Source organism: Alternaria atra, assembly GCF_907166805.1.
Source record: "Alternaria atra isolate CS162 genome assembly, contig: 35, whole genome shotgun sequence".
Taxonomy (NCBI): Eukaryota; Fungi; Ascomycota; class Dothideomycetes; order Pleosporales; family Pleosporaceae; genus Alternaria; species Alternaria atra.
In genome coordinates this window covers 627,466-652,995 of record NW_025091334.1, presented here as the reverse complement: position 1 = coordinate 652,995, position 25,530 = coordinate 627,466, and the positions used below count along the sequence as shown (strand labels likewise).

General features: G+C 51.7%; 9 protein-coding genes across 9 annotated transcripts; 4 read left to right on the top strand and 5 right to left on the bottom strand.

Moving 5' to 3' along the window:
- Positions 1–153: 153 nt before the first annotated feature.
- On the top strand, positions 154–2,286 carry ALTATR162_LOCUS11123 (uncharacterized protein; the record flags this gene model as incomplete). The annotated part of the gene is made up of 2 exons (XM_043318765.1): positions 154–447; positions 496–2,286. The coding sequence occupies 2 exons, from the start codon at positions 154–156 to the stop codon at positions 2,284–2,286; spliced, it is 2,085 nt and encodes a 694-aa protein (XP_043174700.1).
- Positions 2,287–2,445: 159 nt separating this feature from the next.
- On the bottom strand, positions 2,446–2,875 carry ALTATR162_LOCUS11122 (uncharacterized protein; the record flags this gene model as incomplete). Its single annotated transcript, XM_043318764.1, has 2 exons — positions 2,446–2,621; positions 2,749–2,875. The coding sequence occupies 2 exons, from the start codon at positions 2,873–2,875 to the stop codon at positions 2,446–2,448; spliced, it is 303 nt and encodes a 100-aa protein (XP_043174699.1).
- Positions 2,876–3,162: 287 nt separating this feature from the next.
- Positions 3,163–4,407, top strand: ALTATR162_LOCUS11121 (uncharacterized protein; the record flags this gene model as incomplete). Its single annotated transcript, XM_043318763.1, has 2 exons — positions 3,163–3,224; positions 3,333–4,407. The coding sequence occupies 2 exons, from the start codon at positions 3,163–3,165 to the stop codon at positions 4,405–4,407; spliced, it is 1,137 nt and encodes a 378-aa protein (XP_043174698.1).
- Positions 4,408–5,042: 635 nt separating this feature from the next.
- On the bottom strand, positions 5,043–5,735 carry ALTATR162_LOCUS11120 (uncharacterized protein; the record flags this gene model as incomplete). Its single annotated transcript, XM_043318762.1, has 1 exon — positions 5,043–5,735. The coding sequence occupies one exon, from the start codon at positions 5,733–5,735 to the stop codon at positions 5,043–5,045; it is 693 nt and encodes a 230-aa protein (XP_043174697.1).
- A 1,180-nt stretch (positions 5,736–6,915) lies between these two features.
- Positions 6,916–8,485, top strand: ALTATR162_LOCUS11119 (uncharacterized protein; the record flags this gene model as incomplete). Its single annotated transcript, XM_043318761.1, has 2 exons — positions 6,916–7,348; positions 7,401–8,485. 2 exons carry the CDS (start codon positions 6,916–6,918, stop codon positions 8,483–8,485), a joined length of 1,518 nt encoding a protein of 505 aa, XP_043174696.1.
- Positions 8,486–12,495: 4,010 nt separating this feature from the next.
- ALTATR162_LOCUS11118 (uncharacterized protein) lies at positions 12,496–14,340 on the bottom strand (the record flags this gene model as incomplete). The annotated part of the gene is made up of 1 exon (XM_043318760.1): positions 12,496–14,340. One exon carries the CDS (start codon positions 14,338–14,340, stop codon positions 12,496–12,498), a length of 1,845 nt encoding a protein of 614 aa, XP_043174695.1.
- Positions 14,341–17,033: 2,693 nt separating this feature from the next.
- On the bottom strand, positions 17,034–18,372 carry ALTATR162_LOCUS11117 (uncharacterized protein; the record flags this gene model as incomplete). Its single annotated transcript, XM_043318759.1, has 2 exons — positions 17,034–18,094; positions 18,147–18,372. The coding sequence occupies 2 exons, from the start codon at positions 18,370–18,372 to the stop codon at positions 17,034–17,036; spliced, it is 1,287 nt and encodes a 428-aa protein (XP_043174694.1).
- A 1,667-nt stretch (positions 18,373–20,039) lies between these two features.
- ALTATR162_LOCUS11116 (uncharacterized protein) lies at positions 20,040–20,924 on the top strand (the record flags this gene model as incomplete). The annotated part of the gene is made up of 1 exon (XM_043318758.1): positions 20,040–20,924. The coding sequence occupies one exon, from the start codon at positions 20,040–20,042 to the stop codon at positions 20,922–20,924; it is 885 nt and encodes a 294-aa protein (XP_043174693.1).
- Positions 20,925–22,561: 1,637 nt separating this feature from the next.
- Positions 22,562–24,575, bottom strand: ALTATR162_LOCUS11115 (uncharacterized protein; the record flags this gene model as incomplete). Its single annotated transcript, XM_043318757.1, has 2 exons — positions 22,562–23,859; positions 23,921–24,575. 2 exons carry the CDS (start codon positions 24,573–24,575, stop codon positions 22,562–22,564), a joined length of 1,953 nt encoding a protein of 650 aa, XP_043174692.1.
- Between the last annotated feature and the right edge of the window lie 955 nt (positions 24,576–25,530).

Below are 25,530 nucleotides of genomic sequence, written 5' to 3'. Positions count from 1 at the left end.
AGAGATTCGGAAGAAGGATGGATGCGGCTATCACTGATGCACACGGCATGCATGCAGGTGACGCGACCGATATCGATAAGGCTCGGCTGCACTTGCCCCTTGTCTGCCCGATATGCCACCTTTCTGGGCCCAAGTCACAACACCCATCCAGTCATGTCGGTGAGCTATTTCCAGGAGCGAGCAACTCCCGCTTCTCAGAATGGCACCTCTCCGTCTACTCCATCGACAGCGCCCGCGTTGCGAGGTACAAATGCCCTCTCGAGCAGGATCACCAGTGTGCTCTCTGCATCATATGCAGATCTAGAGATCCGCGATGCCTTGGAAACTCTGGATGCACGTGGGGTGCAGAACACGGCCGAAACGCGACGTCAGCTGCGTCTAGATGTCCAAAAGGAGGTCATCGAGTGCAATGGCGAAATCATCAAGGACTTTGGTCAGGTCGCGGAAGTATGTTGGAACACGAATGGTGAAGAACATTGAACTAAGCTTCACTAGCAACTTAAACGCATCGGGACTGCTATCAGTAGCTTGAACACTTACTGCGCGGATATGCGCGGCCACATTGAAGCTGCCAACAGAGAGACTGTGCCTGTCTTGGAAGAAGCCACCAGCCTCATAACCCAGAGGAAGCAGGTGGAATCTAAGCAACAGATCTTGAACGCTTTCAGCACTCACTTCCTGATATCTGAAGAAGACGCTACCATCCTGACATCCACTGCTGAGCCTGTCAACGAAGAGTTCTTCCAAGTCTTGACCCGCGTAAAGAAGATACATCACGACTGTCAAGTGCTGCTCGGAACCGAGGACCAGCGATTGGGATTGGAGGTGCTAGAGCAGAGTTCCAAGCAACTCAACTCAGCCTTCCAGAAACTGTACCGGTGGATTCAACGCGAGTTCAAGACACTGGATCTGGAGAACCCACAGATCAGTGCTTCTGTACGCCGGTCTTTGCGCGTGCTAGCCGAACGTCCTACTTTATTCCAAAGTTGCCTTGACTCGTTCGCTGAGGCCCGAGAATCCATTCTTTCCGATTCATTCCATGCTGCGTTGACCGGATCGACGTCCGACGAGCACATAGCCACTAAACCAATCGAATTCCATGCTCATGACCCGCTCCGCTATGTTGGAGACATGCTTGCGTGGTCTCACTCAACCACCGTATCCGAGAGGGAGGCACTTGAGAACCTCTTTATTTCAGATGGCGACGAGATCAAACGCTCCATTCAGGCAGGACTTGAAAGTGAACCGTGGCTGAGAGGCGACGAAGATGCAGAAGTCTTCGACGGACGGAAAGCTCTGAATCAGCTTGTCAGCCGCGATCTCACTGGTGTGGCTCGTCTCTTGAGGCAGCGGACTGAACAGGTAGTCCAAAGTCATGATGATGCTACTCTTGCTTACAAGATCGCAAACTTGATTGGCTTCTACAAAGGCACCTTTGCCAAGCTGCTTGGAGCAGATTCCGATGTCTTGGACGTGTTTGACATACTAGAAGCTTCCGCGATGCGACAGTTCCGTGCCAACATGAGAGACTATGTTGCCAATGTCCAAAGTGACCTCGCCGTAGCACCAGCCGACTTGTCCGCTCCCGAATTCCTCGAGGATGCGCTCCAGATGCTCCGGGTCCTTGCGAAAAGCTACGACACATCAGTTGCAGCCACGGAGGATAATGGCCAAGGATTCCAGACTGTACTTGCGGAGTCGCTAGATCCTTTCTTGAATGGTTGCGAGAACCTACAGAAAGGAATGAACGAGCCGGACAGCGCCATCTTCGCTATTAATTGCCTCTTTGCGGCAAAAGAGGTCCTCTCTCAGTATGCCTTCGCCAGCGAGCGAGTCAGCGAGATCGATGATACGATCGATGAGAACGTTGCGAAGTTGACAAACTACCAACATCAACACCTTATTCACGAGTCTGGTCTTATCACTCTCCTCAATGCTCTTGAGGGGATCAGTGATTCGCCGGAAAGTCTCAAGACGATTCCTGACCTGGAAGCTTTCAAGCCAGATGCACTCATTGCAGCCAGTCAGCAACTCGACGAATTCTTGCCGTCTGCTATCATTGACGCATCGGAAAACATCAAACGACTACGTAACAGGAAGATGATACAGGATATCACAGAAGAAGCAGCTAACAAGTTCTGCGAAGACTTTGAGATTGTAGAAAGCAAGATGATAGCTGCCGATGATCTTACCTACGATGAAGATAAGGAAGACGAGGAGCAGGAGCCTGGGTTGAGAGATCTGTTCCCTCGCACCAGTGGTGAGATACGGGTGCTGCTCAGCTAGAGGGCCTGCCGTGACAAGTATATACAAGTTGGTAGACGCTGATCATCATAATCCACATTCATGCATCGTACCCATTGTATTCATGGTTCGTGATACGTAAAAACGTACTCCTACTCTCTTGGACGTCCACTCGCTGCCACACTTCGGTGCAACTATTTTTCACTGAGGCTTCTTCTTCTCCCACTCTTCTGGCGTATGACATTTTGGCGTCCATGCATGTATCGCCGCAATCTCCTCTTTCAAAGTCGAGTTGACTAGCCGATGGCGTGCTAGAGTAGTCTTCTTGGCGAACTGTGGTGACACGATAATGGCCTCGTACATTTGCCCGCATCCGCCTATTCTTGGGTATTAGTACGTACTCGTAACACCAGTCTAGATCTCCACTTATCAAGCGACACAATCTCTCCAATGCAGTATCCTTCCATTGCGTCGGGATTCTCGAGACAAGAGGCTAATGCTTACCACTCAGATCTTCAATCTCAACATAGGTTGCGCCCAATCCCTCCTTCAACTTCTTCTCCAGTCCCTCCATGGTAACGCCAGAAGTCGCCTGGACATTTGCCGCTTCCTCGTCCGTCCTTGCACTCATAGTGTCTCTGGTGTCTGGTTCGATAGCAAGATTGTCAAGAGTTTTGTAAAGTTTGTGACGAGGATCCATATGGCGATGATGTGATATTGACTTGGTGTTCCTATCTTCGGATCTGATAAGATGCAGTTGCCGAACGGGGAAAGGCCGGGATTGGGGAGGGGAGGGGCAATGACGCATAGCTGCAGGGTTCATAGGCGCGTTGAATTGGCATTGCTGCACGCGTAGTTTTGCTCTGCAATTGTTCACCAAGAAGCTGTATGTTTGCATCTACGGCACGACGATTCGCTATGAGTGCGACGACTACTTCAGCGCCCTTTTCGAAGGCGGTGGTGAGGGCTATGCAGAAGCTGTAAGTTCACTCGTAATGCATCGTGCTTTCCTCAGTGTATAGCACGTCTAGAGACTCTCTGCACGTTTCAAGTAACATTGTACGCTTCGTGTACTAACCGAAGCGAAGGTATCCACGGGAGCTTGCAGACAACTCCTGGGATAACACCGGGCTACTACTTGAAGCGCCATTCGATCCGTCGCGTCGCCAGTCAAACACCGTCCTCCTTACCATCGACCTTACCAAAGCCGTCGCCGACGAAGCAATCGCGCTCAACTCTTCCATCGTCATCGCATACCATCCTATCATATTTAGGGGCTTGAAGTCCTTAACTCTTGCGGATACTCAACAGCAATCGTTACTACGCCTTGCTAGCCATGGCATTAGTGTATACAGCCCACATACCGCGCTTGACTCGGCCCCAGGAGGGCTTGGAGACTGGCTAGCAGACATCGTAACAGGCACGAAGACGGTTCGTGATGGTTCAGAAGCAGACGATCAATCGGAAGCTACAAGCAACACAAAGGCTGACGATGACGATCCCTTCATTGAGAAGAACTTGCGCCCAACGTTCACCCTGCAACATCATCCCAGTCAACCAATGATCAGCTTTGGCAAGCTGCCCGCCCCCACTACGGTCCCGATTACCGCTCCTCACAAGCGCGAAGCCATCAAACCTCAATCGCCAGAACTCGCATCACACCCTGGAGCAGGCATGGGTCGCATCGTGAGGTTCGACCACCCTCAACCGCTGCCCACACTACTCGATCGCATAGGCAAGGGACTCAACAATCCCAAGGGCTTCCCGATTGCTATACCACAAGACAAGACAATTTCTGACATAGAGATACGTAGCGTAGGCATCTGCGCAGGCTCAGGCTCAGGTTTATTGAACGGCCTAGATGTGGATCTACTGTTCACAGGCGAGATGGACCATCACTCGGCGCTTGCTGCGATTGAGAAGGGAAGAGTTGTCATTAGCCTGTTCCATAGCAATTCTGAGCGCGGCTTTCTGGCAGACGTGTTGATGGAGCAATTGGAAGAGGCAGTGCAAGAGGAGTGGACAAAGGTCAGGGAAGAGGAGAAGGATAACGAGGGACTACAAGAGGCATTGGAGGACGATGACTTTGAAATTGGCGTCAGCGAGGTTGATCGGGATCCATATGGCATCGTAGTACTGAAGAGCGACGTAGAGGCGGCATAGCGACAGCACATGAGGACGCGAATATATGAAAGATCACGTTGACGGCATGGATGTGAACACCGAGGTGGTGGGGGCTAGGGGCTAGCTACCCCACTTTGTCAGGCGCAACTCGACACGCTACGATTTTGAACAATTTAGCGGTTCCCAGCCAGCACCAATTTTGAACTCCGCCGAATATATACATTGTAATCGGAAATTTTTTCACTCAAAAACCGGATCGCATTCAGCGGTATCGGCTCAACAAATCCTCTGTGGCGCAATTGGCTAGCGCGTCTGACTGTTACACCAGTAGCTATCAGGAGGTTGGAAGTTCGAGCCTTCCCGGAGGAGGATTGTTTTTTGCATCCGTGACCACCATATATAAGTGTATGATAAGGTTCACCGTAGCATGCCTGACTCTTCTTTTTTCCAAAAGTACTAGAGGCCTTGTCTAGAAGCTGATACTCTCACAGAACATGACTAGGCATCTACCTTTTACCACACAAGGTCTAAAGTAGGGAGTGCCGCTCGAACACGTCAAAGTATAATATACTTGCGTATCATCTACTGTATCTCCAACTACGAACGAGGAAGAACACCGGGCATCTTTGCTAACTATGTAACTCAAGATGGAGTCTACATAATCCAGGAATATATCAACACCGCGCATCCACCCGAATAATAACACACTGCTTCGACATGGTATCGTACAAGCCAAACTCGCTGACCGTCCTCAGACATATCTCCTCCAACCTAGCTTTCACCACGACCATCCTTCCTTGTTCCAGTTGCTTCACGCCGACCTCTGGGTTCCCGCTCGGCGAGCGCAGCTCCGGCCCCAACGATGGCATGACCCTACTCAGAAACCCTCTTCTTGATTGCCTTTGCCCACTATCTGCTCCGACTCTCCCGTCCCCTCTCGGACTCCTCAGAACCGGATTCGCATTCAAGTTTTCGCCTAGCATACGTTCCAGCTCCACAATCACGACTTGAGGTCTCCAGAACTCTGTACGGTTCATCTGGCCTTCTAAGCGTACGACTTTTGGCTCCTCTTCTGAGGAGAAACCGACTACTTCCACCGGTTTGGAGTCGGAGGTGTCGAAGCTGTATTCAGACTTTTCTTCCACTGCGGGTAAGGGGATGTCGGAGGGAAGCATGGCGATGGTTGTTTGGGCGATGCCGTATGTAGCGTGTTCTTCGATGAGAGGAATTACATGCCTCTCGATCACAGATTGGATGTGGTTTGTGCGCGTTGTGCTTAATTGATCGAGTATGGTTTGGCCGCGTAAGGACGGAGAGCTGTACTCTGAATACGGTGGAGGAGAGGCTTGCTTTTCGTTTCGAGACATCGTTGTGGTATTGCTTGGATTTGGGAGTTGAGGATGCTTTAGAACCAGTTATGTGTAGAGGTGCGGAAGTGTAGATTCTACGACCGGGAAATTGCTGCGGCAAGATGTGTACCTTGGTCAGTTACTTGCTCTCGTTACCAGACTTCTGCTTTCCGCTTCAGTGGCGGTAATAAGAAGAGTCATTCGTAGATATCCACGGATCTCGGCAAACTCATACTTGGGTGAACAGATCTTCTAGAAGTCTGCCCTGCCTCAGCCCCGTATACTGAGGCCTTAACTAGACCTAAAAGGTACCTGTATGGTCTCGTGATATTGTAAGCTATGGGAATAAGGGTGCACGGATGTACTGCACCGTCTCCGTTAAGCGAATGACAAGCGTGCAGACATTGGGTCGCGAGGCGTTCGGCCCGGGAGGCTTGGCTCGAGTGAATGCATGACTTGGAGACGATAAGACAAAAGACTGGAACTTCAATCAGCAAGTACGAGATGGAGGCTTAGGAACGCCCAGTTTGGCGAGCTCGATTTGATTTCTGGCCTGAAGATCACCTTGCCGGCCCTTCTCTTTAAACGATCTATTGCGCAGTTCAAAGGCTCCCCTGTTTGGCTCACCGCGCTGGAGAAATGCCTCTCAGAAGATAGAGCCTCTCTTCAGGCCCAAGGCTGAAATGATCACATGCAAGTGGCTATGTGGCGCACAAGGCAGAAAGCTCTCCCCCTTTCGGGATTAGTCCACGTGGTCCGTGCCTACGTTTCCACCAACACCAGACGAAGACGGTCACCGAAAACGCCTCTCCATGCCGGCTGCACGGATAAACCGCATGCGCAGTTATCACCACAAAGACCTCACGATGTATAAAGCAATGGACATGGCCCCTGTTTTGCCTAATACGCCTCAGTACACCTGTTCATCATCATTGCGAGCCTCAGTTCTGGTACGGTACAACCTCGAATTACTCACAAGCACATCAAGTACGGTGGTTCTATCAGCACCACCTAACTCACGAAGAGCCTCTCATTCTATTACTGAGTAGCACATCATACCCTCCACAAACTCTACATCACTCCAAGTCTTTACTGTACGACCTATTCCAATCCTCGTCAGCGATCCTTGGATATCAGACACCGACTTCGTCAAATCTGCCCCAACAATACCTAGTTTTGTCGACCACCAACCAACACCATGTGGTACCATGTCGCCGAGCCGAATTCCTACCTCGTTATTACGGGTGTAGGAATTGAGAAAGTGCTGATCAAGAAAAAGGCTTTTATATATCCACTGCAGAAGGTTTCAAAGATCTCGATTACACCTTTTGATTTTTCCATGGCCCTCCAGGCTATGACTATTGAGAAGCTTAAATTTGCTCTACCAGCAGTCTTCACAATCGGTCCTGCCGACAGCCCGGAAGCTCTTGAGAAATACGCTGTATTGCTTACTGGCGAGAGCGATGGAAGCCCTACTCAAACAGCAGCCAAGGGTGTTGTCTCAGTTGCTGAGGGTCGGAACCATGTCCAAGAGATTGTCAAGGGTATTATTGAGGGTGAGACACGAAGCATTGTCTCTACTATGACCATGGAAGAGCTGTTCCGTGAGCGTAAGATCTTTAAGGACAAAGGTAAGTTCTGGATATCCAGATTACATGTGAGAAAAACACTAACTTTAAGTAGTAATTCAACAAGTGCAATCTGAACTCGATCAATTTGGTCTATGCATTTACAACGCCAATGTCAAGGAACTACAAGACACACCGGGTTCGGAGTACTTTGCTTTTCTCTCCCGCAAGGCGCACGAAGGCGCGCTCAACCAGGCCAAAGTCGACGTCGCTCATGCTCGTATGCAGGGTGAGGTCGGAGAAGCAGAGAAGCAAGGAAAGACGAAGCAGGAAGTCGCCAAGATTCACGCCCAAACGGCTGTCCTCGAAACCGAACGTAAAGCTGAGAAGGCCACGGCAGATGCAAAGTTCACTGACAAGGAGATTGAAATCAGTCGTGACCTCAACGTAGCTCGAATCAACGCTAAACGCGAAGCTGAAAGACGCGATGCCGAGCTCCAGATGGAGGTCGAGAAGAAGAGGGCACTCATGGAGCTTGAACGTCTTCGAGCGACCAAGGTCGTGCAGGCTAAGATTGAGAAGGAGAGTGCGCAGCAGCAGGCTGACGCAGAGCTGTACACTCAAGAGAAGGCAGCCGACGGAAGCAAGTACGGCCAGCAAGCCGAGGCTGAAGCTGCTGCTTTCCGCCGCCTCCGTGATGCTGAGGCTGACTTCCAGGCTAAGGAGCGCGAAGCTGAAGCCAACTTTATCGTCTCCAAGCGTCGAGCTGAAGCCGAATACTTCGCCCAGGAACGTGCAGCTCAAGCCCATCTCATCACCCAACAACGCGAAGCCGAGGGTCTCTCTGCAATGGCCAAGGCATATGGCGACATGGCTAACGTTCTCGGCGGTCCTCAGGGTCTCATGCAATACCTCATGATTACCAACGGCACGTATGAGAAGCTTGCGCATGCGAACGGTAACGCTATCAAGGGTCTTCAACCGAAGATCAACGTCTGGAACACTGGTAGCCAAGGCGGTGAAGGTATGGCAGATCCGTCAGCACCTATCCGCAACCTCTTCCAGAGCCTGCCGCCTCTTCTCAGCACAATCCATGATCAGACTGGTATGGCGCCGCCTACCTGGTTGGCGCAAATGCCGCAGCAGAACGGTGATCTGAGCAAGATGCACTTGAGGAACGGCAGCGATATATCGTCGTAGGGAGGAGCCGTGATCGGCGTTATTGATTGAGGGGAACAAATTGTACAAATGAGAGGCGGGTTGTAGATATTAGTATGCTTTTTTTTGCATCATTGGTTGCTATACCCCGGGTTAGCCACGGCTAGGAGTTCGGGATACGTTGTTGTACCACATAATGTTTCTTTGGACCAAGACTCGCTGCTTTTCTCATTATATAGACTCATGCCAATGTACAATACACCACTATATCATATTACTATACGCTAATACGAGAAAGCCTGTTCTAGAATGAGACCTGTGCCACCAAAAGAAATACACCTCAAGATAATTGATTGCCATTTTGTTCTCTTGCTATATGGACGTGACATATGGCGGACACCTCTAGGGTACAGATTACCTAGTTACGATCCAGAAGAGATGAATCATGAAACGAGAGTGGAGTATAAGTGCCCTTGGCCAGAGCATGACCAACATGCTCTAACCCATCTTTGTACTTTGCCACGAGCGGGGCAGGTTTCATCTTACAATCACACATGGGACACCAGCGACACTGATTAGCCCAAGCACTGTTGGCTTCCAGGTCCCGTCTCCAAGGAACGTTTACAAAAAGACACTACTCAGGATGCTCCACGAACCGCATGGGTCCCACTGTAGCACAATGCGTATGTTTTTAGGCAGTTTTCCACGCCAACTCCATATCGATATGAACAGTTCGAATGCAAAGCATTCTGGCGTACTGTCTGGATCCACTGTCCAGTGTGTCTCGCCGCGTAGGCCCCTCAGGCACTGATTCAATCCAGGGTATGCGTTATACATGTCTTTGTAAGACCGAAGCGGGTGCTGGAAGTGTAATCGAACCTTGGTTGTGGGAAACTGTCGGCAGAAATTTGCTAGGCGATGGATGGTTATGGTGTTGAGCACATGGGCCATCTTTTCTGTTAGTTTGGCCCTCCAGTCGAACACGGCATGCGGGTGGATGTTGACTAATCGGGGTTCGTTTCGTATAGTATGAAAGACTGGAGCGAGTCTGAGTAAGCGATCAAGACCACAATTACATTCAGTGGTCGAGTTGAAGGTGAAGGTGTCATTTACTTTCAAGGTGAAGTTCTTGGTTTCGGCGTAGATCTGACGGCAAGTATACTTGAGCGTGTTAGCTTCGAGGTGTGAGAATCCGCCTTTGCCTACTACCCTCATCCTCAGCGTAATCGGATGAAGCTTCATATCTTCTGTGACGCTGAGACCTTCATCGAATGCGGGAGCGGGTTTATAGATTTCGTCGCGAAGCTCGCGGGGAAGTTCCAGTAGGCGGCAGCGCGATTTGTTGAGTGCGAGAAAGGGAAATGGTTTATCGAAGAGCATCTTTGCATGGTGAGGTTCCATCAAGATGAGCGGTGGGGTTTGTATTTTGCGGGATTTTGGTGAATGTTCTGTTGCAACATAAATGAGGTAGCTAAGTAGAGGATGCAAACATTCCACGGTACTACTGCATTGGATATGTGGTAGTCGCTTGAGACGACTAGCCACTTACATCTACCCCATTTCAAATGAAACCAGGCTTTACAATCGGGTGAAAAAGATTGCAATTCCACGGGAAGCTGGTGGTCGCATTCGTGTGTGTTATCGCTACCATACATCTTTAGTATATTTCCGCGCATCATGTGAGTACACATGTATCTACTCGACTGCTGCAAGTAAACCTAAAGGCGTTGAGTAATAATCCGATTGTCGGATATTGGTTCGATATGTTTAGTCATCCGACGTGGAAACTGCGGGCAGAACTAGGCGTGCGTATAGAGCGTGATGACCAGAATTTGATCGAGTACCGGAGTTTCTTATCTTGAGCAGCAAACAGAGGATCAGTTCGCCAGTCGACGAGCTTGCAGAAGGAAAGTTCGCATTCTGACCGAGGGTCCCCTAGGTGTGAGGTGGCAGAACCGAAGGCGCGCCGGATGACCTCGGACGGTTGCAACCACTTGAAGCGACGGAGAAGAGTTCCTGGCCAAGCATGGCTAGATAACTACCCACAAAGAAGATCGTAAGATCTAGCTGAGTCTTCAATAATGCAAAGACGATCCGTCGCGTTAGGCGTGCATCAGTTGCTGTGGTAATATTGAGGATGACGCCAGTATTCAGCCCAATATCATCATGCGTCGAACCTTCCCCATGCAGCGTCTCCACACACACACCCCGCCCCCTCAACGTGAAACCGGCCACGGCTGAGGTCTTCAACGCGTGTCGTCAGTATCGTGTTATGGTGTCGTGAGGACACGAATGAGCCATGAAAGCAAAGAAAGGCCTAGAACGGAAGTTTCGGTGATTGGGCTGAGTGGTGAGGGGAATAAACATCAGCAACCGATGATCGCGAGTTCGCTCAGCAAGCGAGTCCGCGTTCTATATACGCGTTTAGTTAAACCTGCTTCAACTGTACACGCTCACCGGCAGAAGCATGAGCATCCGCACCCAATACCATCGCAAAAGGGCTTATCCCAAGTGATCAAAAGCAACTCAGCCGCTGCACTAGGTGAATCACCAACGCACGCGATGATCCCTCTCAGGGTGCCCCTCGCGATGCCAAACCATGACTTTACCGTATCTGGACCAAGTATTACGCAGTCAGCACGTCCTTTGACACGTCTCACGCGTTCGCGGTAGCACATGATTTACTTGCGACGCGTCGCACCAGCAAGAGGGCACGGGCTGAGAAACTTGGCACGCGACGTGCGACACAATTCCATCACAATACTGCACACAATAAGCCCAAGTGGATACTACTGCTTATGCCCGCATCCTCTGACTGGCCGGACAGGTGCGGCAACGAGGAAAACGTTAGGCCTCGGCGTATTGCCTGGGCTAACTGTGCATGCGGCCGCGAAACTTCAACTTTGGGGTTGGTGATGTGGGCTGGTGCATCCACTTGCTGCATGTTTAATTTTTCTGCCCGGAAGATTGTTGGCTAGTCTTCGCCGGTCAGACTCATCTATACAGACATGTTCACGACTTGTTGGCTTCTTCTTCTATACAGGGTATTGAAACAATTGTTGTTTTTCATCAAAGGGAAATGGGTTCAGCAGGGGGATCTCTCGTGTCGTGGCTTAGGGCTAACTGCCTACCATGGATCATGGGCAATCGGCACAGACCAGACGTGATGACGCCTGTGCTCACGTTACGGAACTACTTTACGGCACGGCGGTGCGGAGATCAGTGCACTGAGAGGGGCTTATGTGGAACGCACAGTCTCTTCTTCACACTCTTTTCATTTGAATTCATCCATTTCATTCATTAATAGTTCGTCTGCTCGAAGCATGTGTATTCCTTCAGAAAGGACCAGCTGATCTACCAAAGTGTATAGGCTCTTCTCCGAACCGTCACCTCCGCCATATCACCCATCCAGCCGATCAAATCCTTAGGACCAAATTCACACCGAAACAGATACCACCGAAAGACAAGAAACTAGGTATTGTCGTTCACGCTTCGAGACAGTCATTGAGATTCGTGAAGACTTCATACCCTGTTGGCGCCGATATCCCACCCACGCTTCATAACATTCATCATGTCCGTCGTGATAGAAGAGAAAGACATAAACACAAGGAAATAAAGAGCCGCACCACGTGGTCGGTCGACAAAGAGTGGAAGCTATAGTCAAGCAAGAATGCCGGAATATGCGAAAGAGATAGGGAGACCGAAGCCACAAGCCTGGTCGGACGCCTTCTGGCTGTAGGGATTTCCACGTCACTCCCGCATGGCTCCCGGCCTCCCACATCCAAATTACTGAAGTTCATCGAAGACACATGTAGCCACATGATCATGTCCAAGAAGTAAAAGTCCAGAACATAGACCAAAGGCTGACACTGAAGAAGGTCCAAGTTGGTATAGACATAACAAAGGAAATGCTTTTAACAGGAAGCAGGTGTAAGGCCATGTGCCAGACAGCAGGTATATGCAATGACAGCGCTCGAGGCTGTCGGTCGTAACGCCGATGATGCAGTCATGCTTAGGTGCATTGATTAAGCAGAAGAGAAGACAATCGAGCTCTATGATCGATATAGGTACGCCGAGTCGCTAGGCACACCGGCGAAACGCTGTTCGAATGATGCTGGAGGCTCGAAGCTATGCGAGACTGTCGCCCGAGGAAAGGTATTGCTCGAGCGTCCAACAAACGGTGAGCCCAGTCGAACGGTACCTTTGCTCTGAAACTCAGCTGGCACGGCGGGCGAGGTTTGAGCTGGGCTAGGCATGGCAGAGCCAGCGTGCGCGAACGGGTTGAATCCTGACGGATCGTTGACCAGAGGCAGTCGTCGGGCACCTTCCATCATGTCACCCAAACTGAAGCCGCGGCTCCTCACACGACGATGACTTGACTCAGCTGGCGCCCCAAAGATCTCGTTGACGAAGCTGTCCCCGCGGTTTCGCGCCCTATCCTCGAAGCTGTTGTGAAGCGCACGTCGCTTGAACACTCTTGACTTGGGTCGAGGCGCGTGTAGTTGGAAAGGTGAGCCAAGACGTGGTGATTGGGCAGAGGATGACGGCGCATGCCACGTTCGCGCGTTGCTCTGGTTCATCCTACTGTTGCTGGACTCAGACCTAGCATGGAAAGGTGAACCCAGCACGTTGCCCAGTCCCAAACCGATATGAAGCGATTGCGACTTCTGATGAGCAAAAGAACGCGCACTTGACCATGTTCGCGGCGACGGTCTTGGTGTTATATCGTTGGCAAGTTGCGACAACGGGTTTCCTAACTGCATCGATGCGGCAGTGCTTGTAGCTAGCGACAAGTTCATGTCTCTTGTGGAAAAGCTAGTAGAGCCCTGTAAGAACGGCGACGACAATGGCTGTTGTTGTGGTTGTTGTGGTTGCTGTGGTTCGGGCTCCGGCGGAGGAGAGGATTGTAGCGGCGAAGGTGATCGACGAAGCATACGCTGATAGTGTGCAGACAGAGTCGGCTTTTGCTTGGCCAAGTCTCGTAATCGCTTTCGGCACTGCCTCTCGCTGGGGTAGCGTGTTAATAACTTGCTTGATCGAGTTACAGGTGTGGCTGCGTGCAGACCACCAGCGCGAGTGTGCTTTGGGCCCTTCCAGGTCTTGCGGGCCATCCTCGCTACACGATGGCATACTCCGTTCGGTGGAGTGGTGCTCGGAAGGGCTTTGAAGGGCGTCACTGTAGGATCTTGGAGGTACTTCATGTAAGTCATCCACAAGTGGTGATCCATTTCTTCACTGAAGGTTGCCCTCAACCTTAGCTTCTTAGCAGGGCGAGGCTGTGGGGTAGCCATTGAAGGCGAGGTTTGACGTTGAGACTTGTTTGTGGGTGGGCAGAACGCGAAGGGGTCTGACAGTTCTTCTTCGGGACTCGTGCAGCTGCCGCTTCTCGACATGAATGAACCGATGCTATCGCAGGACGAGACAGAAGAATCTGAGAAGCCCGACGAGGAGGTGGGTCTGCTTGATGTTTCACTCTGACTGACATGTGGGACGTCAGACCAGTCTTGAGGTCCTTCGTAGTGGCTGATGGTTCTCATCTGCGCAACGGGAGTCTTGGGTGGAGAAAGCATGCGACTGTAGCCGAAGCCTGGTGACAAGAACGCGTCGTTTTGAGGCAGTGAGTACGGTGGCAGGTCGCTCGAAGTTTCAGACATGATTTCGGGAGCCTCAATGGTTGGAATGGGTCGCTGATCCATGATTGCGTCCATGTCGTCGTGGTTCATGACCAAGGTGGCACGGCGACGACGAACCTTGAGCACTTGTCGAGGTGGCGGCGGCGGTTGCAACTGCTCGGGCTGCGGCTCTGGCTCGGGGGTTTGTGGGGCCGGGCCGTCATGGTAATGGAACATGAAGTTCCTTGGTAAGGTAGTAGATAGATTGGGGCGTTCGGCGTCCATGTTGCGAACGTATTGAGATGATCGGGATGTTGGGTGTTTCAGGATACGGCTGTCTTTGATGACGGCAGCAAGAGATCAATCTCAAAGACACCGCAAGGAGATGGGACAATTCAGGCACGACAAGCGATCAATGCATCCAGTTCGAGCGTGATCCGATTGATGTCGGGTTGATTCGATAATGCAGGGCGGTAGGTTCGATATGGCTTAGGTCCCAGCAGGTGTTTGGTACTCTGCGAACGCGACAGTGCGGCTGCAGGGTGGTAACACGTGCAATTATGATGGAATGCGCCTGATAACGCGAGTGTACTGTCGCAAGGCGTCGCGGACTCTTAGCTGCACTGGCGACGAGAGTTTTCAGTGTTGCAGAAGCTCTACAGCAAAGGACAATGCACGGGAACCCCTTCTGGTGGTGATGGCGCGTAGCTCCAAGTCGCGACAACAGCTTGCAACTGGCGAAAACGCGATTAGCAATGGTCGAAGACGATGCGAGAAGGTCCAAGGATGCGTTCGAATACGCGTGAATAATCGTGGAGGTTGATGATTGCGAGTTTGGGGCAAAATATGGGAGTCGTGGGTCGCGGTGAAAGGTCTGGGTGCGTGGGCGGAAGGAAGTGGGCGCCTTATTCCGCGTCCATGGGGAGCGCAAGCGAAAGTGAAGAATCGTGAAAGACGTAAGGAAACGGTCGTCAGGAAGTCGCGTGGCGCACACGGGAGTGCGACGGGCGAGGTCGGCTCGGAATTGTCGTGAAAGTCGTGATGGTGAAGGTGATGTGCGGTGAGGTTCGCAAAAGTCGGCTGACGGTTGCTGCCCGGCTAGCGCGAGCCAGCGGACGGGCTTAGACCAAGATCGTCGATAGAACCTCTGCAAACCCACCAAGTGCCCCGAGCCCCATACAAAATCAAACACTTCTCGTCCAACACTTTTTCGCAGTCGCCCACGCAACGCTTCATGCGCTTCTCTACGTTGGCTTGCATAGCACTCTTCGCCTTTGTGCATGCACACAGCACATGAAGCTGTTGCCGCAGACAGTCGACAACGAAACTGACGCGTTGCGACGCGCTCATTTCTCCCGGCCTAACCGTATTGGACCTCTCATGGTCCGTGCAATCATACCTTGATCGTGGCGCTCTTTTCGACGGCCCCTGCATAGAGGCCTTGTTTTTCTGCAAGCACGAACACCTGTCACGACTTTTCCACCCAGTCTCCCGTTGCCAACTCGCTGCAAGCTTGTGGGCGGTCTCGCGGCATGCACAACGGTCACTCCCCGTTGTCTTTTGCTTTTCCTCCCCACCTCATCACTTCTGCTGCTTCGTGGACATGAATGAGCGACAACCAGCAGAAACCTGCCACCTATGCACTACGCGAGGCTACGCAGACTACGCACGGCCAATGGTACACTGGAGAACCCCAATTCGCTACTACTCTAACCCTCTTCTCCACAGTGGAGCGCGGGTCACTGCTTTACAACACAACAACTGCACGAGTCATTACTACATAGCTGTACCGTAGCCAATGCTTCGAGCGCTCTGATCCATCCCGCTGCATGGCAGATTCTCAACCAAAAACCAGTCTTCCGTCTACGTTAATGGTCCCTTCCTGTCGGCGTAGATATTCATTGGGCACTGACAAACGCGACGGCCTAGTTTCGCACCCGCCTAGAGTTGGTGTGCCGCAACGTTGTGTGCATGCCGCGCTTGGCTGCGAAAAGGGTCTGGATCGGCTGCAGTTCATCACACACCAATATCTAGCTGTCCCGAAATGCACGCATCTTGCTCGATCCGGAAGTGCAGTCGACCAGCAATTCTGGTTTTTGAGTTTTCATTGGCTGAATATCGCTTTCTCGAAGACTGCCGAGCACCATGAGGGTCTCGAAGTGGGCTCCAGCTGCTCAACACAGCACGAGGCCTAATATGCAACCCATTCTAGGAAGACCACGGGCTATATCGTGCGAATCTAATGTCTTCAATAGTCGAGAATGCGGGGGCATCATGCGCTCACGAACAATATCGAAGGCCATGCACACCCCCAGCAAATCCGAGGCGATCATTGAGAATAGTCAGTCCAATGGGCAATGAGGAAACACGCCTGCCCCACGCTTTGCAGTGTCAGGTGCACGATCTCGCGCGCCTCTCTTAGATACTCCACGCTCGTAGCGCTGGCATACATGACCTGAGCAACTCATATTGTGCAAGCGTCTTTCAGAGTACACTGAGTTAGAGTTCGGGTGAGGGTGGTATGATCTCTGCGCCGGAGCGTATCAACTGCCATCAAAATTTCAGTCAGCATGTTATCGAGGCGTGCGAGCAAAAACCTCTATTGAACATACGATAACAAAAGAGCTACGCTTGGTTAGTTACAACACCCTTAGACCTCCAAGTTGCGCAAGACACGATCAGAATTTCCTAGTAGCTTGGTATAGGATTACACTGTTTTCGCTGTCCACTTATCTTAGTTTCTGTAGTCATCATTTATCAAATCTCTATATTTGCTACCAATTCCTTGTAGGCTTTTATCCACGCAAAACATAACTTGAGCATGAGGAAAATCTCAAAAATTGATACCAGTGCATGAATTCTCCTATATGTAGTATAACCTAGTGCAAAGCTCCCAGCACATACTGTTCAAGTCGTCATTTCATGTATGATGTTGCATCCTCTCCCCTACTGTATCTCTTGCAGGCCCCACTCTCTCTCTACAGACCGAGAGCAGAGTTGAAAGCATCTGCAGCCGCCTGACCTGTAAGTCCCGAAGCGGCAGACGCAGCAGCATCGCAGGTGCTGACAGCTGCAGCGTCTACATTGCACTTGTTAGACATCTGTGAGCAGATGAATTGTGAAATGATATCAATCTTCTGAGCAGACCCGTGGTTGAAGGTGCTCAGGTCGGTGGGCTCGAAAGCCTCCTCTTTACGGCCATCAGAAGGAATACCAAAGGTGATGGTAGGGTCGCAGCTGCCGAATGCGGCGGCACCGTTACCAGAAGCAGCGTTACCAGTGGCAGCATTACCAGTGGCAGCATTACCAGTGGCAGCATTACCAGTGGCAGCATTACCAGTGGCAGCATTACCAGTGGCAGCATTACCAGTGGCAGCATTACCAGCAGCAGCATTACCAGCAGCGGCATTGTTGCCACCGTTTCCAGCATTGGCATTGTTGTTGTTACAAGCGTTGGCATTGTTGTTGTTACCAGCATTGGCATTGTTATTGTCATTCCCAGCGTTGGCGTTGTTTCCGTTGCCAGCGTTGGAGTTTTTGTTACCAGCAGCAGCGTTACCGGCTGCAGCAGTGCCGTTACCAGCAGCCCCACTGACACCAGCGACCGCAGCAGCAATCTCGTCTTCGGTGAGATCATCAACACGAAGGTTCTGAGTGTTGATGCATCCCGCATCATCAGTATCGACGTCGCAAGTGTTGCCGGCACCGGTTGGGTCACCGATCTTGCCAGGCGCGAAAGTCGAAGCCTCGTTAGCCATCAATGGGTCACCTCCAACTGAGGCGATCTGGCGTGCGAGCTCTTCGGCAATCTGCTTGTTGAGCGCCTGAGCTCCATCACCGGCAGGGTCCTGATGCTGCTGAAGTGCAGCGATCTCAGGGTTGACGGCCTGAATGGATTGGCAGGGAACGGAAGCCAGACCGACGGAGCCTGTGTTTCGTTCCAAAGTACGGTAAATGAGAGCCATGGTCATGCCCTCGACATCACCAGCTTCCTTAGCGTTGGTGAAGGCTTGGTCAGCTACGGCTTGCTGAAGGCAGTCTATTCGTGATTAGTTTGATGAAGCTTGTATCCTGCGTTTCAAGCAACTCACCTGCATCAGCGATGTCTCCAGCACCCTGTGCGGCCGCCTTCGCTCCAAGTAGAGCAAAGACACTATCCTGGATGTTGTCTGGGTTGTTCAGCTTCAACAGGGTGTTGACAGCAAGGTTAACGTTGCGGTGAGCGTGTTCCTGAGGAACCTCGCGTTTGGTCCTGAAGGCAGCCGGGTGGGCAGCCGCAGCACCAATGAGGGTAAGAGCAATGACAGAGTTCTTCATGATGAATATCTATATCGTTCCTCTCGGTCGTGATCGTGAATAATAAACAAGAATAGGGTCTATGTAGGATGTATAACGAAAGTGGACCGGCCTATCGATTCTCCAGGAACGATGAAAAGAAGGGTAATGAAGTGAACGACTTGAAAGACGATGAATGAAAGACTTGCGTAGATAGATGCTGATGATGCTATTCCATGCAGCGCAAGGCATTGTGCCTTATATACAGCCTAAGTTCTACCAGCCATGCTATGCAGTCCTGCGCTTCAAGCGTGCCTGACACCTGTCAAGTGAGCCTCCGTAGCGGGAGCCGCCAGACCAGTCCATGCATAGAGGCGGCACTGCATGAAGGCCACCCCTGGATAGAAGGTGAAGTTCGTTCGAAGTCGTTGCCGTGCAGCCTCGCGAATGTGGCGATGGCTCGCTAACCTCGTGAGGCGCGGAGGGCCGTTGTAGGTGGACCCGCGCTAACGCTTTCGGGAAGCCTGGATGAGACGCTGGCGAATCTTCGGAACGCGGTCTGCTTCATCAACCCTATCAACAGCGTCGCTGCCTGGAGATCACGGTATATGTGTGTGAGATGATCGCGCGTAAGTTGAATGTGTACTCTGCGCGTCGCAAGACATGCTTCAGCTCGCCGGCGCGCCCTCGCTTGCCCTCAGAAAGCGCGCATCAATCTTTTTGAGCGCGACAGTATTGGGATGACCACGAACTAGCTGAATCACGTTTCCACAGGAGCAGCATCCACCCGCAGCCGTAGTGATAGAATAGGCTCTTTGTACACGCCGTTTTGCCCCTACCTCCGCCCTTCTACGATCTCCCAACCGGCTTATCGCATTCGAAGTGCGATCAGACACAAATGCAGACAGGGTAGAGGAGAGGACTTCGACCTACAAACGGACGGTGTCATCCACAGTAGCCCGCAACATACGCTGTGCGGATCAGAGCTATAGTCTGTCATGAAGGAGGTCCTCATTACCGAGATTGTCCATCTAAAGCCGGCAGTTTATTCTGAATGCTATGCATCTGATGTTCGGAATCTCGTGTTTCCGACAAGTGACCGAGAACCTATGGGTATAGAACAACGCCACACACATATGCCTTGGATGTTAGGAGAGCCTTGTTGTGTTGTATTGCGTCATGGGCAATCTCCCGTGTGTTTTGGTACTGAGACGAGTCGGATAGCACTGGACATATTACGTGCTCGCAACGTTGTGCGTCTCAGATGGCCCAAACCCAGGCAACATGATCTACTTCCAGGGTGCAGCCACATCTTGAGTCTCAAAACGCTTTCGAAGCACCGTAACCACATCATCGAGACTTTTAGGCTGCATGCTCGTAAGGATCGAATCAGGTTCTGAAGATGTTTTTGCCGAATGTACTGAGTTGGGTGTCATCTTCGCCAGATCTATTACGCATCTTGACGAAGATTTCGTCTCTTCTAGGCTATAGACCATTTGTTTAACGAACTACATGAACGGCTGACCGGTATATTTCTCGAAGTTGTCATTGCATCTTCCCAGTGTCGCATCCTCCGCTCCATCGCGAACATCTTCGAAAAGATCCACACTCACTCGAGACGAGCTGTATTCAGGCGGACAGCACACGGTCATCAGACACTCCGTGGCTCACCCTCTTCGTCGCTAACTCGCTGGGGCCGTACTGAAGCCATGGCTAAGACGAAGACGCTTATCATCTCAGGTCCGATGAATGCCAAACACGTCGGCGGCGTGAACGTACTGGGCAACAGCAGTTCAAATCTCGACACCTACTTCCCTAGCACCTCGATTGTACCGGATGAGCGACCCTCACATACTTTTGTTGCGATTGGGAGGACTGAAGTACCGAGACGGTCAGATACCGTGGCCGGCACGCTACGACGACCGAGCGTCTCCTTGACAAGAAGCCTCTCTAAGTTGAGGCGCAGCTCAACCTCGCATCATACTGAACTAGCTCGTGGAGCTGGCGAAAATCAACAAGTGGATAGTCAAATAGGGAAATCCGACAACGCAAGCAGGCCCTTGAGGGTGCAGTCGAGCATGTCACGACTACGGCAGAGGGTCGGACTAGATCGCGAACTATACGATACAGCGCCAACATCGAAGACGCGCACTCCTGAACCACAACCCATACCAGAGCTGGTGAGAAGAGATTACCTGCCACTACAAGATACAAGGGCACTGGCGCGTCTCACCACGACCTCTTCCATCTACTCGACGACAGATCTTGATCTTCCCAAAACAGGGATCACACGCAAACAACAGCCTGTCGTCGTTCAGCGACGACCTTCGCCTCTCGAGCGCCGGCCCCCAACTGCGAACGCGCAAACACCCGCGAGATCGAAACGTGCAGACTCGGGTACCGCGATAGACTTCGCCAATATACCTGTGCAGGAGCGACCGATCCCCTTCAAGGAGATAATGGCAACTCCAACTCTTGCTGAGCGAATGGCTATGTACAAGAAGACGCGCGAGTACTGGGCGCATGCTGACCATGGTTTGATAGCATGGACGGAACGCGCCGCAGGGCCGAAGGTAGTCACTACCGGACTGTGAACGAGGGTGATTTTCCATCTCCACCTTCTGATGTACTTCTAGCGCGTGTTTTCATGTATGATACCCTAGTTACGCTGATACCCATCTATAGTTTACAATTGGCGCTGGTCGCTTTGATGTACCTTCTTACGTAGTTGCCAGATATTATTTTACAACTTTGCACGAACGTCAGAGTGCATTTTCAAATGATGATGGGTTCTTTGTTTCACGATGTATGTTCTCAAGAGGATGAAAATAATGCAGAGATCTGAATTCTGAGAGTCTTTCGCAGCTGTAGTTCATCGACGATGAAAGCGGTTAGCTCCTGGACCACGCGTAGATTGCACGTCCAAGTACGTAGGTGGTCTTTTTCACCTTGCAAACGACCAAATCGAGCTTCTACATTAGTGAACCTGTTAGATAGCCACTAGTCTTTGTAATATAACTCAGGGGATTGCTACCTTCTCTTGTTACAAATGTTTGTTCAACGCTCATGTCTCAACCTGCAAAGTAAGACATGTAAGTAAAACATGGAGGAACAACATAACTCAACATCAGCTTCAACACAAAGGCAATGCATTGTTTGGACACCTCGAACCCATGGATGAAAGGATGATAGGAAATGTCTCGCGCACTCACAAACCGACTCGCGTCAAGCAGCCTTCAATATGTATAACATCCCCCTAAACGACCGCGCTCATCGTAGCAGCGACTATCCGACGCATGTCCACTTCGCCGGAATCTCTGTCTTGAATACGACGCCGTTCAATATTCTCTCGATAACCGCTGAAGATGTGCTACATCCTTTTTTCAACTTGTTCTTCTCACTCATGCTACCCACCCCATAGATGCACAAACGTCATCCGCATGCGTTATGCACAATGCAGTCATGCCGTTATACATAGCTTAGATCCGACGAGATGCCCGAACCGGATGAAGCGACGACGGGTTAGCGATGGAGGAGTGTGTACGAGGTGCGAGGAAAGGCGAAGTAGTCTGAGTGTACTGCCGAGAAAGAGCTTGACAGAAAGCCTCGAGATTTTCAAGAGTAGGAAGCGGAAGTTGAGTAGTGTGGTGGAGGGTGGAGAGGATGAAAAAGATGGCGAAGATTGGGAGGATGCAGCAGAAATGGCACTAAAAACCATGCATGTGAACGACAGGTGTGAGCGAAAGAAGAGCCCGAGGCTCTCTACCCAAGGCAAGCAAGACAGGAAACCCACCCCCAGAGCTCTGGAGCAGCAGCAGCAACCCAGGAAAAGAACAACGAAGAGATGCGCACTCACAAAACCACAGTGAAGATACATCAGACCACGAGTCAAAAGCGAAGAAAGAATGTCATTACACCTACTACCAAACCAGAAACCCAAACGCAAGTATAGAATATCCAAAAGCAGGGAAGAAGGGGGGTATACAAGAATGGTGCAAGCGAAGAGTCCAACAAAAAGCCCATGACTGACACTCCTCGCCCACAAATGTGTATATGTATGCTCATCCCCTGTCTTATCTTGAATCCATTTCCTCATTCCTCATTTGCTTTCCCAACATTAAGTCGTACATCCATCCGTCATCGTTTCCAAAAGCCACCCACGCTGTGTAGCAAGCAAGCTGAAGAAGTACTTACATAGAAATGTCTGTTAAAAAGGAGGACGACGACAGTTCTACTGCGTGTTCTCCTGGTTCTGCTGCTGTGGTGGGTTCTGGCCGAAGAGACCACCGAACCAGCTCGCTCGGTTGGCTGCCTTGCGTGCCTTGGAGGCTTCTTCTTCGTTTTGGACTAAGCGTAGTGGTCGCATGCCTTTGCCGGTCATGACACCAGTGCCAGTCTCGCTGCGTTGCAGCGGGCGGGGTGGGCTGGGTGTATCGACGTGGCTCGCAGAAGATGACACTGTCATTGTGTCGACTTCTTTGTCTTCCGGGATGGCGGGACCTTGACCAGAAGGTACTCTTGAAACGGGATTGCTAGACCCAGGACCAGTGCTAACAGGAAGACCAAAGAAGGAGTTGCGAGGCGAAACGACGCCTGGCGACACCGGGTTGGGTGTACCTGCGGGAGAACCGCGGTACATGTTGTTGACTACGCTTGCGGCGCCCTGTACTTCAGAAGTGGAGCGGCGATGGTGGTGGTAGCTGCCGCTGGGGTGGCGACCAGATGTGGAGCGCGTGAGCGGGATGCTGGGAGCAGTAGCAGGATCTTCGTGAGCGCTCTGCTGGTTGGTGACTGGTGGTGGGCCCATCATACTGAGAGGTCGTGGCTTGCGATTTCCGCCCATGGCGACGGATTTAGCGCGCTGGAGGAATCCTTGTGGCTGATCACTCTCTTGGGGAGGAGGCGGTGGCAGCTCTTTGTTCTTGTCAGGACCTCCAGAGCCGTGATCGTTGTCAGCGTCATTGCCCAGGACTGACTCGAAGCCCTGGTGTGTGAGCAAGCGACCGATGATCTTGTTGATGTAGAGGGTGAGGGCCTGGTTCTGCGCCTTCATGCTGCTGACTTCAGCTTCAAGCTTGCGAACGACTTCAGCATCGCCTTCCTCGGCCGACTGAAGCTCATCAGCCAAGCTGGTTGAAGGACCGCTCCGGGATGGTGCTCGGTCATCAGCGTTGGATGTCTCGCGTAGGAAATCGCCGCGACTCAAATCTCCATTGAGAGTCTTCTCTCCCAGCAGAAGCTGGAAGCTCTCGTTGTCTTCCATGAGCCTGGCATTGGTCATGCGTGTCTCGACCAATTGCTTCTCCAGTTCGCGCATGCGCCCGCCGCCAGCATTCTCTACCTCCATCACCTTGACTTGGTATTCGGCGAGTTCGAGGCGCAGGTCTTCAATGATCTTGTCCTTCTGGTGAATGAGCTTCGAGTTGTTTCGCGAGTTGCTGCGCTGGACTGAGTTGGGCGGTGCGAAGGATGCGACGTTCTCGAGGTTCTGCGAGGAGTTGGTACGGGATGGGTTGTTGCGAAAGCTTGCTAAGAGGTGTGTTAGTATCTACATGATTGCCACGTTGGTTCGGTAGGAGTGTTGACTTACAGGCTCGTGACAAGTGCTGTTCCTCTTCAAACTCGCCAGTCGGCATGTTCTTGCTTGCCATGGTCTCCTTGAGGCGCTGGATAGTGCTCTGCATTTCCTCTTCCCTTGACATCGTCTCCTCCTTCTCCTTCATGACCTGCGCACGCTCTGCTTCATAGATGCCCTCGAGCTCGCGATGTTGACGAGTCAACTCCTTCTTCACGTTCTCTAATGACTCAACCTTCTCTTCTTCCTCATGAGCACGTTCTTCAAGCTTGGCCTGCTCGGTGAGAGCATCGTCGAGGCGAGCATTGAGGATCTCGACCTGCTTCTGTCGCTCCACGGCCTCGCTCTCTGCCTTCTGTAGCCGATCCTTGAGGTCCTGCAGCAGCGCAGCTTGCTCCTCCCTGGCGTCGTCATCGGCAGCATCGGGTTGCGACGTGTTACTTAGATTTGAAGATGCTGCGGGCTTCTTAACGGCGGCGCGCGCTGAAACGGGAGTGCCAGTGGCCCCGCCACGAACAGATCGTGTCCTCGAAACCCCGCCGGCGCCATTCGTAGTCGGCGTGGAGGAGCGGGCTGGCGTACGGTTCGCAGCTGCAGGGGAGGACGAGGTCCTGGGATTGGCCTCGCGACGCGGCGTGCCTGGTGGCTTGGTTGTTGCTGCAGCCGACATGTTGTTTATCTTTTCTTTGTCTAATGTAGAGCGAGTCCCAGAGACTCGGAGTTGGCAACGTCGCTCAAACAAGGGCGGGTTGTACAAGGAGGTCCAACTATAGGGCGATCAACCAGCGGTATGCGCCGTAACGTGTGCTGATCAATGGAGCTGTGTGGCGTGCGATTGACGTGTGCACCAGCGGAAACGTTCAGCTGTAGTTGTGAAGCTTGTTCTGCGACTCGAAACGTCTACGGGTGCAAAACGTCGAGTAAGGAGTTGAGCAGCGTTGTATCAATCCAGTCGGGGTCCCGCCGTTAAACTTGGCCCATAATCTCCGCTACCTTGTCCTTCCCTGCATTAGCTGCCAAGCCCACCCGCAATCACACGACTTGCTGTAGACCGGGAAACCACATCCCCTATCACATGCAGTACCCCAGCCAGCCATTTACTGCACTCATTATGCTCTTTCACCGGCCTTCACGCTGGTGTCGCTGTTTTCTTGTCCGACAACCTGGCGCTTTCGCGGTATATCGACGCACATGTGGCGAAGTGTGGCTGCCACAAGGGTCCCAGGAGAACCTCGCGTCTTCCACGTTGCGTCCCATGCGTTCACGAGGCACGTGAATATTTGCTCGATGCTACCAAGAGCAATATACTTCCGAAGAAGCTCGTTTGATCAAGTTCTTCCCGTCAACATTGCATCCCAAAGGTATACACTTTCCTTGACATTCTTGTTCTAATTAGCGAATCGACCTATTTATTATTTGCTGCTGTTCCCTGTCTTAAATGTCTCATCTTTCCGCGCCTGAAGAACTTCACAAGATCCATGTATCAGCCGCAGATAGATTCTCTTTCGGGGTGATGTTGTTCCCACGTCTTTGACAGCTTCCAGCGACCCGCTCACAACTACTATACCGCGGCGGCTCGTCAGGTTCACCCCTTCCTCAACAGGCTGTTCAAGATAACATTGATA